Source organism: Poromitra crassiceps (genome assembly GCF_964638095.1).
Source record: "Poromitra crassiceps genome assembly, chromosome: 11".
Classification (NCBI taxonomy): domain Eukaryota; kingdom Metazoa; phylum Chordata; class Actinopteri; order Beryciformes; family Melamphaidae; genus Poromitra; species Poromitra crassiceps.
The window spans coordinates 40850363-40864784 of record NC_139643.1 but is presented as its reverse complement, the minus strand read 5'-3'; the positions used below and the strand labels follow the sequence as shown (position 1 = coordinate 40864784).

General features: G+C 43.2%; 2 protein-coding genes across 3 annotated transcripts in view; one reads left to right on the top strand and one right to left on the bottom strand.

Annotated features, from left to right (window-relative positions):
* Window positions 1-901: 901 nt before the first annotated feature.
* Window positions 902-8998, bottom strand: sf3a3 (splicing factor 3a, subunit 3). Its single transcript, XM_083646155.1, has 17 exons — window positions 8785-8998; window positions 8625-8672; window positions 8187-8239; window positions 7839-7944; window positions 7680-7752; window positions 7491-7582; window positions 7325-7407; window positions 6835-6973; window positions 6670-6738; window positions 6499-6566; window positions 6242-6349; window positions 6076-6145; window positions 4772-4936; window positions 4559-4669; window positions 3825-3915; window positions 3625-3680; window positions 902-1207 (listed from the first exon to the last, which is right to left on the bottom strand). Exons 1-17 carry the CDS (start codon window positions 8878-8880, stop codon window positions 1130-1132), a joined length of 1506 nt encoding a protein of 501 aa, XP_083502281.1. The 5' UTR covers window positions 8881-8998; the 3' UTR covers window positions 902-1129.
* A 3548-nt stretch (window positions 8999-12546) lies between these two features.
* LOC310784565 (ubiquitin-conjugating enzyme E2 E2-like) overlaps window positions 12547-14422 on the top strand; it is a 78169-nt gene continuing 76293 nt past the window's right edge. The window contains exon 1 of one of the 2 annotated variants that reach the window (XM_083645554.1): window positions 12547-12676. The gene's annotated coding sequence lies outside the window, so the exon portion shown is untranslated. Of the gene's footprint in view, window positions 12677-12785; window positions 12837-14422 lie in introns of those variants that run through there. The other variant, XM_083645555.1, reaches the window with a different exon arrangement.

The window sequence follows — 14422 nt, the reverse complement described above, 5'->3', positions numbered from 1 at the left end:
GTACTGTGTCGGGTTTTGCCCTTCTCCGACGCACCTGTTGAGCCTAGGTGTGCGAAAGCTTTTTTCCTCCTTGTAATAAAATATCTAAAAGCAAACATCTTGTCAGATGGGGACACTGAGAAAAAAATCTTATCAAATGGGGATCTGTGGTCTACTTTGTGTCCGTTTTGGGGTCCTTGACGTGAAAAGTTTTAAGAACCATTATTCAAAGAATAGCTTTCTTTCCCATCCATAGACCTTTTTCACAGCAGTCATTGTGTCTAAGGTAGGTTAAAAACAGGTGCAACCAAAACATTAATGAGGGTTTCCAACTTCCAATCCATTTAGGTGTTCCAGTGCTGGGGCTCTCAGTAATGTTTTTGTTGCACCTGTGTTTACCTTACCTTTGCTGCTGTGAAAAACATCCCATTCAGGATAGTTTTCTGCAGTATGTGAAAAAGAAATAAATGAATTATTAATTTATATTCAGGTGTACGTGTTGTATAAGATATTTTTTTTATGTTTAGGGTAGTCTAATAAATGTGAGCCAACAATGGTTCACAAGTAGAAATGCTTTGTTCATATACTTTTGACAGCTCTTGTATGGTAAAGGAGTATCTTACAATAACAGCAAGTTGGCTTATGACTAAAGAATTTTAATTGATTAATATGCAAGTGTTTTACACACCATAGACACAGTAATAAACTACCATACATAAAATCAGTTAAACTATGCTTACCAGTCAATGGCATCACACTGGATGTAGCTTTGTCTCTGCTCTGGTGTATTATACTGTATATGAAGGGAACTACCTTCCTGGGAAAAGACTGATGACACCCACTGCAAAGTCAGAGCAGAGCTCATTGAAATCCAATTCAAAATCAGACAATAACAAATCAGTGGCAAAGACAAACAACGTGACAAAAGTACTCATGTTTATTAGAATTATTATTATGGTTGCCACATTACAAAGTTATAAAGGGGGAATGGTGGATGGTAGTCATTCTATTGAAAACATTACTACAGTACTTAGAAATAAAAAGGAACACGGGTAAACAAGATAAAAAATAGAGCTGATTTCAAAAGGACGTTGATTAGAAGTAAAATCTTTCCATGTCTTGTGTGTCGTTGATTCACATCTCCCTGCATCTACAGCAAGCCTTGTCTTTTCAGATCTTCATAGGTCTTCTTGTTGACCACATTTCCGCTGGAATCTTCATACTCCTCCTGTTAAAGGCAGAAGTCCAGACATGAGTACCAGTACCTTATAAAATGGCCAGGTTAGAGTTGGCCCGATGTCCGCTTTTGCTGGTCCCGTCCAGTGTATGAGCTTAAACCGGTTTGATTTTATGCCAACCAGATGAACTGATATTTGTCATTATGACAGGTTCTGGCAAATTACAAAGTAGCCTACATCAGCAACCTGTGCCGACAGCATCACAGGGCTAAATCCACCTTGTATTGCATTAGAAATAAGCAATATCACACATAATATTGTATGTTTATTAGGGATGCACCGATCGATCGGCACGTGACCGGAAATGACCGATTTTCACGTGATTGGCCTCGATCGGTGATCTGCGCCGGTCACTCTAAATAGCCGATTCTGTGAGCCGATTTTCACGTGACGTGCGCGCACCCCAAAGCACCGAGACAGGCACCCAGCCACCACACCACACACGCCAGCATACCTTCCTCGTTGTGGATTTTTTTCACCGTCAGTGAAGTAGACAAAGCTCGCAGTTTGTCACACATGCAAGTCGAAAATAAGCCGTGGAGACAGAGGTGCGGCCGAGTCCCGCTGGCTGGAGTCCAGTCTGAGCGGCTCGCTTCACCTCACTGGCCCCTCTCTCTCTGCTCTCTCTACCCGGGAAGCAGTGCTGCTGCACCCGGCCACAGCGCACAGCCGGCTTGGCGAGGTGAACGTGAGCATTGTGTCCAGTATAACCATTCCCCGACCTGCCTTCTCCATTCCACATCAGCGCTGCTGCCTCAGCCTCAGTCAGTCATGTTGTAACGTGGATACAGGAGAGACTATTTGTTTCGTATTGCAAATAGAACGACGGACATAATAATAAAAATGCATCGGACTCACAAGTGTGCAAGGTTTTCTGTGCGTGACGATCTTTTTTCGGATGGCAGATAAAAAAATCCGCATACGAAATTTCGGACTGTGTGTAAACTCCGCCTGATATTCAGACTGAAGATCGTTACTGTAACTCATAAACTCATTTCCCCTCTACTCAAGAGGACTGGTCTGGAGCCAGGCTATAAACTCCTTGTCCATGGATCATTTTGATGTTCTGTTGCACCTGTTTTCTTTTGGAAAAGTAAATGCATGATAGCTGTGGGATATAGGCTATTGGATTTTATTTAATTTTTGTATTCATTGTATTTGCACAAAAAAGCTCTGTCCAGTAACCTGGAACACTTTTATTTTGAGATGTGTTGAAGTGAAATGGTCCTACTTCATGCAAATGATAAGAATTAATTAATTTTCAAACAAAATTACAAAAACGTTTGTGTAAGCTGTCAATTGTTGTTCTTAGAAAGAAAATCGGAATCGGCAAAAATCGGTATCGGCAAGTCAGACTATTCAAAAATCGGAAATGGGAAACGGCCAACAAAATTGCAATCGGTGCACCCCTAATGTTTATATATACGGACTAACTGAGCCACTAGTGTCCGACAAGCAATGCGCAATTTACTACGGAGCCGAGGCCCGTGTGAGTACCGGATCTGCTCGCCCCTAACGGATGTGCTCGGCTTGGGGTCCGCGACTACAGACGAAGTTCAACTCTCACAATTTTATATTCAAAAAGGCTCACGTTTATGAGAAATGGTCCTGTAACACTTGAATCATGCTCATTAAATGTTTGTACGATTCATATTTTAATGTTCCCAAATGTCTGATAACATCAGTAGCTTAGCTTGTTAGCTAATCTAAAGCTGTCGGACATTTTGCCCACGTTAATCCCACGTGCCCGACGTACAGCCAATCACAATGTGTGCGCGAGCCGATCTGGTAGGCGAGCACATCGTACACACACACACAAGCAAAATGGAGATCAAACAAGCAACATGTAAACACTGCAGCAAAAAAGTCACTGCAAAAAGTGCTAATACATCTAATATGCATACCCGTAATCCGCCTGCAAAAAAGATCACACCTCCATTGCTGCTCCCTCAGTATCATTAATGTTAGTCCCCAGTCAGCCTGTCAGTTAATTTGAATTAGGTCCCCAGTCTGCTGTTTACCGAGCAACTGTGAAGATGTAAGTGAGACTAATCACCACCAAGGCAGTTATTATCCTATAGTGAATGACTGAATGATTATAGGAATATATTATAGACAGCTGTGTGTGTCTGTGTGTACTTGTTTTCAGCAAGAGCTGGCGTCAGAACGATAGTCTATGCATGTGTGTAGTGTGTAGTGACAATCCCACACAGACGCACAACTCTCCGCTAAGCGCTGCATTGAATGCGGCCTTATGTTTCCACTCAGGTCAAGTGTGGCACCTCAAACAAAATGTTCACAGCGGCCCAACAACACTAGGTCACCCTGCTGAATGTAAAACATACAGTATATCCCACTAGCCGAGAAAGCTTTATTTCCCCACAAGTTGTTTCGAGTGTGGACTGACCTCTGTGTCTGGCTGCCACCGCTCGGATGCCTTCTGGGACTTCAGCTTCGCCCACACTACAGCACAAACATAAACACAAATGTCTTGGAAACAGAAATTCTTGGAAAAATCACAATCAATGTAACGCTCGTGGCAACGTCCATTTTCGTGCGGTCACGGTTCCTAATTTGTGTGTGCCTACTAATGACGCAAATGCTTACGAGAGACGGCGTCCTCGATCTGGGTGACGTTGGCGAAGTGGGCGGTGTTGGGGATTCCCAGACAGCGCATGCCGTGGGCGTGTCGCCACTCCTAAGCCGAGAGAAAACACAAAATAAACTTCAGGCGCACAATTACACACTCCATGTGGCAATCTAATCTACCAATGACTGGTATGGCATGAGTGGTTGTGCTCTAATTTCCATAAATATGAGACCAAGATTGAGAAGATTGTAGCCTCCAACTTAAAGCAGCACTAGTGTTTCTCTAAATTAAGACCACATTTCCCATAAATCACATTGCTGCCTGTCGCGCCTCCCTGAAGAGGATAAACAAGTTGGAAGTTACTTTTCCAGCAGCGTTTCACTCCTTCCACCATCTGCCATTGATCGAAACAGAAGCTTTAGCTCCGTTTTTCCTGGGAGAACAGTGCCCTCTTCCTTTTTTGGTGCCATAAGCAATACAGCAGATTTCCTGCCAAATCCAGCAAAATGCAAAAAGCAGCATATAGAAGCTGCTTATCTTAATCTTAGTGATGGTCTCGTTTGTTTACAATGTCTCACAATTGACGTGCTAATAATGATTTATTCAAAATCCAAAATCTATGAAGTACACACATTGTATGAGTATACAATGTATGTATTAAATAGATTTTAGACATGTCAGCTGTCTCACTACGTCTCCTATACTTATGCATATTTCCTCCATAAGAATCTTTGATAAAACATGTACATACCGCAAAGTGCCTCTGGAAGGCTTTGGGTCCCCTGTAGGTGTAGTTTCCACAGATCTCGCAGTTGTAGTTGATGTTCAGCCCGTGGAGTTTATAGAGCCAATATGGAATTGGCTAGAGGGAATAAAACAACAGCACATTTTAGCTCAGTTCAGACATGCAAATGAAATACACGCACATGCAGGAGGGGGGGGGGGGGGGGGCAAAACAGCACACCTTGCCGTCCCAGCCTAGCGGCAGGTTCTTGGGGTTGTAGATGATCTCGTTGTCCTCATCTTCACTCTCACTCTCGCTGAGCTGCTCCTCCTCCTCTTCCTCGCGCTCCTCTCCGGTCCTGGCCTGCTTCCTCTGCACGTTCTCGTGGGTCAGTTGCCTCTGCTCCTGTAACGCCATCAGGAGGATCAACAACCACTTCCAACAACGCAATAACACACCAGCCGGGCACCTCCCCTGTGTGGACGCCACTTGCATCTGGAAGTGCTAACAATGCACATTTAGACTCAATTTATATACATGGTACCTCCATCCCATTTTCAATTAAAAAAGTCCATACTTTTTCAAATACCTTGATTTGTTTTGAAGATTTTGTCTGGTGTTCAATATGATTTGCACAGATAAACATCTTGCCCCTGCTAACTAGATCATCACTGTATAGATGAAGATTGTTCTTCACAGCCACAAATATCAGAATATGTTAGGTGAATGGCAGGGTTCCTACACGTCACATTTTTAAAACTCCATATTTTTCCAGGCAGACCCTATGTTCTTCACTGGATTTGATATAATGCATGGTGACAGCAGCTGGGTAATAATAAGAGCATAAATGAATAAAAAGTAGAGTCTGCACACTGCTGTTGGAATCTGTGTGCGGACTCGACTTTTATTAATTTGTGCCCTTTTTGTCCAGCACCTGCGGGTTTGAGTGGATGTGCGCACTCTATTTGTATCTCTAATAATGAGCATCCCTCTATCTGAACATTATTCTTCACGTCAACAAAAATTGTGGACTCAACGTGGGTCTACAAGAACCAGAGTGTAGTACGACCCGATTGGTCCATGCATAGGTATACCAGCGTATTTAACTGGGTCCCTCCTCTTACTCTGTAAGAAGAATCTGATGAAGGTCGTTGGACCGAAACATTATTCTTTTGTTTAATAAACTTTAAATTTTCCCATAATGTGCACAGCTAGTGATGCACACCTGCACATCTCGTTCAACAAGTAAATCTGTCATGTGTCTTTATTGATTTGTTGTATTATTTTTTTTCCAATATGTTCAGCTGCAATAAATCTTTTTACTTTCAGTAACACGTTTGTCTTAATCTTATATTTTTCCTATTTTACTGCAATGACCCAATTTTCCCACAGTGATTATTATTAAAGTTTCAGAGTAAAATACCGTAGTCACTATCCTAAATACATTGTTCAATACCTCCCAAATTGAGAGGGTTCAGTTTCTGCAAGTGTAACTCTTCATTGACAAACTGTACAACAGCGTGAAGCAAAGATATATTCCTTACCCCGAGGATCTCCACGTATTCATAGACTTGGGCCTCCAGGAAAGCGACTTCCTTGTTACGCTCCGTGTCTCTGCGGACAGGAACCATGTAAATTGTTATGAATTAGGCAATGGAAATTATCATAAGCAGCTGTCAGCAGTAGACAACGATTTTTAGATGCACTTACTTTTTAGGTCCTTTGGATTTGGGGTTCTTGGCAAACAGTGACGGATCCAGAGATTCAAGGGATTTGCCTTTGGTGCTAAAAAGCCTCTGAGCCCTCTCCTCAAGTGTCCTATTCAACACATAGACACAGAGTCACATAGGGAACAGCCAGCCATCCTAACTGCATGTTCTATACACCTTGAATATTCCAGGATTAATGTTTTGTAATATTATTATGGTCCTAACTGTTATTATTAAGCGTGTAAGCAAAATGCTCACCCTCCACATTTAAGTCCCAGTGCCATGAGGGCAGACTTCAATCTGTCCAGACCTAAGGATGCCAACTCCTGTGTAAAATATCAAACAAGGGAAAAATACATCAGTATAAGCATAAATGAACCAAATTAGTATTTAATGATTAATTGAAGTGTTAAACTTAAAATGTTTTACCTCCCAAGAAGAGAAAGCAGAGAGGTCCAAATGAGCTCCGGCGTGTGTCAAAGCACTGCTTGTCTCTTTCTACAGTCCACAGAAAGATAAAACCAAAAGTTAGGTCAAATGAGATGAACAGCCAAACCCCTACTAACCATAACAACTTAAGTTAGGAGTTCTTACAGGCCAGCCTGGAAAGGTTCCGTTCTCCCACTTCTTCTCAAAATCAACCAGGACTTTGCCATACAGCTCATTCTGGTCCAACAGAGGTTTGACCCGCTCAGTGTAGTCCTGTAGGTACTCCAGTAGCATCTCCAAGTACCTGCAAAAAATAAAAAGGGAAAAAAAAGTACATTACGGTAAGGTATCTGCCAAAATATCATGGTATACGGTATTTCACGGCATGAATTCTTTCTCCCATCGAAAAAACAAAAACAAGTATATTGCTCTGAAGGAAAATGTTGCTTTATTGAACGGAAACTGAAACTAATATGAGAATGTTTAAGGGGCCTCCATTATTAACTTATTTGTAGTGTTGTGCAGTGCCGTGCATATTGTGCAACATATTGTGGGCACGGTATTACAGGGAAATACAGTATGATCCGTGCTTGCGTTACATCCCTATTCCCAAGTATAAATGGTAAACTGATGGGAAAAAGCATGCTGGACCCACTTTTTGTATTCTGCGTTCTTCCTGTCCTTGTTGATGTCAAACAGCTGGTCGAATGAAGACAGGTAGGTGATGTATTCTAGTTTCTGTGAGGAAAAGAGCGTAGAGAGAGGTTGATGCATAAATACATTTTGAAGCATGATTTATGTGGACTTTAAGCGGACATTACCTCAGCTCCCTTCAAGTTGATGAACTTCAGGTAGGGGTCGTGGAGATCCAGGTAGCGGCCGTACCCTTCCTCATCCGTGAACTCCACAAGATCTGTGAAAGATACACACATCTCATTCAGTTAGGTTGTCCAACAGGTGGCAAGAAGAAAGAGATGCCAGGGTTTGCTTGTTGAACTGTTTAGACCTACTCTGAGCCTCCTCGCTGGGGTTCTCTCTGGCCTTTATCAGCTCCTCAAATTCCATTGACATTGGCACGCAAATCTAAAAACAAAACATCACAATATTACTACAAAAACCCCGTTCCAATGAGTTTACCTGGTCTGATTTGCCTCTTCACAATTAACTACCTCATTCGGGTGCTTCCTGTGAAACTCCTTTATCTGCTTCAGCCTGTTGTAGAACTCTGCAAACTCATTTGGTCCTGAGATGGCACTGAGCTCATCCTTCCTCATTCTGTTGATGACACATTGCTTGTTAAAGACAATTGCATAGTGTAATGTCTGCAACATTTGTATATTCTGGTTACATGTATACATATTTTTGAGTAAATTAAACAAAGCAACAACATCAGCATTTATAAGAGTGTTTAAAATAGGCAATGTTTCACAGACTAACCCACCTAGATATGAATCGAGCCTGATATGCCCACTTTATAAACTGGAGCGGACCAATCACTTATTGTTGTTAAGACTTACCCATCTTTGTCTTCATATGAGTCTTTGACATTTGCGCTCACTTCCATATATCTCTGCAAAGGATGGAAAGATCCGATCAGGAATTAAGTTATAGTAGTAGCAAAGTAACAATATCCTAGTGTTGTTGCCCATAACATGACTGGATTTCGCTGAACATTACTGAAGTCACGTTAACGTTACTTCTATCTTGAACAGTGGTCTCTCAGACCTACAAGGTAGGCTTATGTAGCTGCGAACTTACTGTACATTTGACACAATGTTCAATTTGGTCTTTGTTGTAGCTGCTGTAACGTAACTCACAACTTCTCTTCTGTAGCTAAAAAGTAGCAAACTATGTAAGTTTACGATAATGTAGCCTACTGAATAAAGGAAGCAGAGAAGAAAGCTAGCACTGGCTAGCTTCAGCTGTTTCTTATTATCTCAAAATGTCATGCTTACATCCAGCATTGCTCGTGTTCGGTGGTCAGAATTAATCTGGTCACGAAGCTGTTGGAGAAAGAAAGAAAAAACATATCAGCCGAGATGCAGTTTATTTGATCTGAATTACTGTACCGCTATTCTATTAGCATTAGCTAACGTTATTAGCATGCTAGCTTACCGTAGATTTTTTATGCAACATTTCTTTTGTTTTGGCATCCATTAGTCGCTCTTTCTCTTCGTGATAACGACGCTGTTGCTCTAAAATAGTCTCCATTGTTCATAAATTGAAATTAGTTTTCCAGAGACAAGATAAGCCTTCTAACTAGCCAGGCAAAATGAAAGGTTAGCTGCCGTGTTGGCTACGTTTGTTTTCAATGGCGCATGTTACAGCATCACGTCCGCCACTGTTGTCAACGTAGGGAAACATCAACCACGTTGATTGGTTCCGCAACGCAGACAGACAGACAGACAGACAGACAGACAGACAGGACAGGACAGCAGACAGACTGGACAACAGACAGACAGACAGACAGACAGACAGACAGACAGACAAACAGGACAGCAGGCAGGCAGGACAGCAGGCAGACAGACAGACAGACAGACAGACAGACAGACAGACAGACAGACAGACAGACAGACAAACAGGACAGCAGGCAGACAGACAGACAGACAGACAGACAGACAGACAGACAGACAGACAGACAGACAGACAGACAGACAGGACAGGACAGCAGACAGACTGGACAACAGACAGACAGACAGACAGACAGACAGACAGACAGACAGACAGGACAGGACAGCAGACAGACTGGACAACAGACAGACAGACAGACAGACAGACAGACAGACAGACAGACAGACAGACAGACAAACAGGACAGCAGGCAGGCAGGACAGCAGGCAGACAGACAGACAGACAGACAAACAGGACAGCAGGACAGCAGGCAGACAGACAGACAGACAGACAGACAGACAGGACAGGACAGGACAGCAGACAGACTGGACAACAGACAGACAGACAGACAGACAGACAGACAGACAGACAGACAGACAGACAAACAGGACAGCAGGCAGGCAGGACAGCAGGCAGACAGACAGACAGACAGACAAACAGGACAGCAGGCAGACAGACAGACAGACAGACAGACAGACAGACAGACAGACAGACAGACAGACAGACAGACAGACAGACAGACAGACAGATAGACAGACAGACAGACAGACAGGACAGGACAGCAGACAGACTGGACAACAGACAGACAGACAGACAGACAGACAGACAGACAGACAGACAGACATACTTTTATTCTTTCTATACAAATATGAGCTAGCATGTAAAATGTATACATGTTAACTGATTTGTTATCTTGCATTTATTCTTACTATGTATATGTTGTCCTTAGGTGAGATTTATAGATAAGCCCGTAGTGGGTTTCTATCTCACCTGCACATGTTTTTTCTGTATTTTTTTGTATAGCCTACATTTTATTTTCTGTTGAACCTGTTTGCTTTTAAAAATGTGCAAATAAACAAACAAACAAAAGACAGACAGACTGCTGTCCTGTCAGGCAGGCACTGGCAGAGTCTAGACAGGACAGACAGACAGACAGGCAGGCAGGCAGGTAAGTAGGCAGACAGACAGACAGACAGACAGACAGACAGACAGACAGACAGACAGACAGACAGACAGACAGACAGACAGACAGACACATTAACTGGAGGAATTGATAGGCTACTTCTATTTCAGCAATAATATAGCCTAATTATGTTGGCTGTCAATTAAAAATGTATAGTCTAGCCCCAAACAGTAGGACTATCGCATGAAAAAAGATTATCCCTCCCATTGTATACATTTGATTATTTAAAATAGGCTACCTAAATACGCTGCTGTGAATCTCTCGCCTTTGACTGTAAATCCATAGGAAAATTCGTAATAAAGCGCAATCCACACTTTTAAAACTGATTAATGCCCACATCGTGTTCATTTTTCTTTCTTTTTTCTTTTTCTTCCTTTGTAGTCTATATCAAAGACTGCTATAATGCTTCAGAGCACACACAGTTTGCGCGCACTCGCGTGGGAGCGCGCGTAGAAGCGGTCTGGTTTGTCAAGTTGCGTCAAACAAGGGAGACCGGAAGTTAACGCGTAATTGAAGAAGTGTTTACTGGTAGACTGTATAAGAGAGGTGTACGGGAAAATATAAACCATTGTTATTTTGTGAGAAGCACATTAAAAAGTTGTTTTTCTTCACTTTCCCTCTCAATTGTTTAATTTATTTCATGGGTGTGAACCCTTGTTGTTTTATCACTCCGGAGAGTGAAGATCAAGCACAAATTCAAATAAATCTATTTGGAAGTAGGCTACTTAATATATCTATAGGCTACTGAACAAAAATGTAAAAGCAACACTTGTTTTTGCTCTAATTTTTCATGAATTGAAATAAAAGACCCAAGACTTTTTCTATGATCACAAAGGGCTTTATTTCTCTCAAATTGGATTCGCAAATTTGTTTAAATCCATGTGAGCACTTCTCCTCACAGGTGTGGCATATATGATATCAATATGCTGAATAAACAGCATGATTATCGCACAGGTGCCTCGGGCTGGCCACAATAAAACAACAAATAAACAAATGGGAAGTTGTGTAGCCTACAGTACACGATATTGTGAACTAAAAAAAAAAAAAAAAACGCGATTTCAGACGGCAGCCCGTCTTTATTGTCACACGAACACACTACAACACATGCATGCGGCCACAACACACACTCATGCTGACGGTGGCCGGTGAAATATGTCCTCTGCATTTGACCCATTCAGGCTTGTCCTTTCCTCCAGGGGGCAGGCCAGGAGCAGTGGTCGCTTTTTCTTTCCAGCGCCCGGGGACCTTCATTGGACCATCATTGGACCAACTTCAGATGTTGTCGTCACTGGTCGGATGACGATCTTCTGCATGTTTTTAGTGGGGGGTTATGTACGGAGGAACCCCCTGGGGGGTACGGGGAGAACATGCAAACTCCACACAGAAAGGCCCTTTCGACGAGATAGCCCACCTGGGCAGTAGGCACTGAAGATATGGGGGGGTCACAACTCCAGCGCCCACAGCGTCCCAGGTGGGAATCGAACCCAGGACCTTCGAGCTGTGAGGCGACAGCGCTTACCACTGCGCCACCGTACCCCACACTGCCCCACACTCCCACACCGAACTCTCAACTTTCCAAAGATTTCCACTTCCAAAGTCATGAATACCACAGGAGGCGGTGTTCATATGGACTCTTCCCGTAAACATGGTAAACATGACCCCATTTGAAGGCAGCATATTGTGTTCCAGCCCATGGCACAACTGTGCAATAATCATGCTGATATGCCACATCTGTCAGGTGGATCAAGGGTCTCACTTGGTGTTGAAAAGTGGTGGGGACATAAGGGCTCAGATGAAAACACCTGTCATGTACACGACTTCCCATGTCATAACCACGTCGTAACCATGTCATAACCACAAGCTCACAAGTTCCATTTGAAGGCAGCATAACAAATTGGAGCCGTACCAGAGCCGTACCGTATCTGCGTAGACTGACACCGCCACAGACAGACAGACCCACGCCCACAGAGCCCACGTAGCCAATTTTACACTGATGACATCACAGTTGCTCGAGTGACATCACTGATGACATCACAATTCTCAAGTGACATCACTGCTGACATCACAATTGTTCAAGTGACATCACTGATGCCATCGATGACATCACAATTGCTCAAGTGACTTCACTGATGACATCATCACTGTGACATCACAATCGTGACTGAACCACACCGCCGCCACAGACACACACCAAGAAGATTAGATTGCCATAAGTTACAAACGTCATAAAAGTGAGGGCTGTATTTTGGAGGGTAAGACCGGAAGTTGTATTTGCTATTCTGGGTAACTTGACAGTCGCGGTTTGTCACATTCTCAACTAGCAGTCAGGACGGAAAGCATCGGACAACCACCAGTAAACGGAATACAGAATAGACTTTGGAGGAGGTTATAACAGATTCTTTCAGCCGCCGTGCGAACAGCCTCTTTTAGAAAGGTGGGTAGGCTTTATTGTTCTCCAACTCTACAAATAGAGCTTTAGCGTTATAACGTTACGGGAGGGGAGGGGAGGGGGCGGTGGTGGGGGGCATCCATTCTGTCTTTTGTGCTGGAGCAGATTTCGCTGTGGTCAATACGAGCTTCTCGACATCGACTGGGTAACGTTACGCTGCATGTTTAAGTGTGATATTTAGCTCGTTTTTACCTATACGAAGATGTCTTACATTGAGGCCATATTATCTGCTAACTCCTCTCTATAGCCGAACGAAGGGACTGGGGCGTTGAGGGCTCCCCGGGCTCCCTACTAGCCCGATACGATACGAGACACACCGTTTATCTCTCGATGGCGAGAACGCCACACTGAACTCCATCCAAAATACCTGGCAGCTAAAGCTGCTCGTCCGCAAACATAACACCTCGAAGAATAAGACCTTTTTAAAATGGCTTGGAGCCACTCTTCGGTTCGGCATACAGTAATTCCACCAAGCTCCACTTTTGCTCAATAAAATTGCAACTTCTCTAATAGGTCGACTTTATTTCCCCTATAACCTTTTTCCACCGAAATGCCTTGCACAAACGTAGGCGGCATCGTGCAGTGTGGACCACTTCTAAAAGTTTAGATTTCATTGGAATGAAACGCAGCCTGGTGGATCATTTGCCTGCCGAATGTACCACAAGACCCTAACGATCCTGAACAGGTATTGCGTCTTGTGTTTACGAGGTATGTCCGTTCGCCGATAGGCACAACCCTAAACTGACAGATATTTGGTTGGACTCTGGGAGGACGTTCTCGCCCCATACGGAATGTGTCGGTGCTGTGGGTTCTCGCTGGGGTGTGATTTTCTTCCTTAGGTCTGCTCAATTACAAGTATCACGCAGGTTGGAGAGTGTGTACTGTGTAGGGCATGGCTGAGGTGTTTTGACAGCTTCACAACAGAAGGCAAAACCATCTGCTTATGGAAGAGACCAAGGCGTCCTTCACACATGCAGCCTATCCCTGAAATGTTCTGGAACAGGGGCATTCAAAGTCTGAAACTGTGGGCATCCCCCCAGACAAAGCATGGAAAAAGGTGTCCCCCTCACTCAATTCCTGGATGCCTATGGCTTTATGATGTCTGCATCTGTCATTTTCGTGTGATTTTTATATTTAAAATTTTATACATGTATGTAAGCCTACCGTAATTTTGTTGGTTTTTCTCATAATATGCTGTAAGCAGGGCCTCCTTGAAGAAGAGAGCTTGCTGCTCTCAATGGCCCTCCATGTATAAATAAAGGTTAAATAAAAATGATTATTTGATCCCATGACACTGTCTCTTAAACAGAAGGTTGGCTCTCGCAATTTCTAAATGCTTCCGCCTAAGTGTTTAAGCTGCATTCGCAGAATGGAGAAGAACAGTCTGGCTTGGGAGACTACATGACAATGACACTCAACAATTGTGCCAAGATAGCCTGATATTGCTGTTTGAGATAGTTCAGACTACACCAAATACATAAAAAGGTCTGTGCATTTATTTGTTTCTGACTCTGGGAAAGTGGGATAAAACAGTCAAATTCCACACAACTACTGTAACCCTGAACTACCTCTTTAACCAACTCACACACATTTAGGCTATTCTATGTGATCTCCTTTTGATAACTAATGTAGTAATATTTATTTCACTTCCATTCACTGAGCCTCCCCTGAAACTGCTTGGAGCTCCCCTGGGGAGGCCCGCCTCCCACTGAAAACCCCTGTTCTGGAACA

Coding starts and splice junctions, on each gene's coding strand:
- sf3a3 (XM_083646155.1), bottom strand. CDS start 8,880: ATGGAGACTATTTTAGAGCAACAGCGTCGTTATCACGAAGAGAAAGAG. Junction 7,408..7,490: donor TCAACTTGAAGGGAGCTGAG/GTAATGTCCGCT, acceptor TTTTCCTCACAG/AAACTAGAATACATCACCTA. Junction 3,681..3,824: donor GATCGAGGACGCCGTCTCTC/GTAAGCATTTGC, acceptor TTTGTGCTGTAG/TGTGGGCGAAGCTGAAGTCC.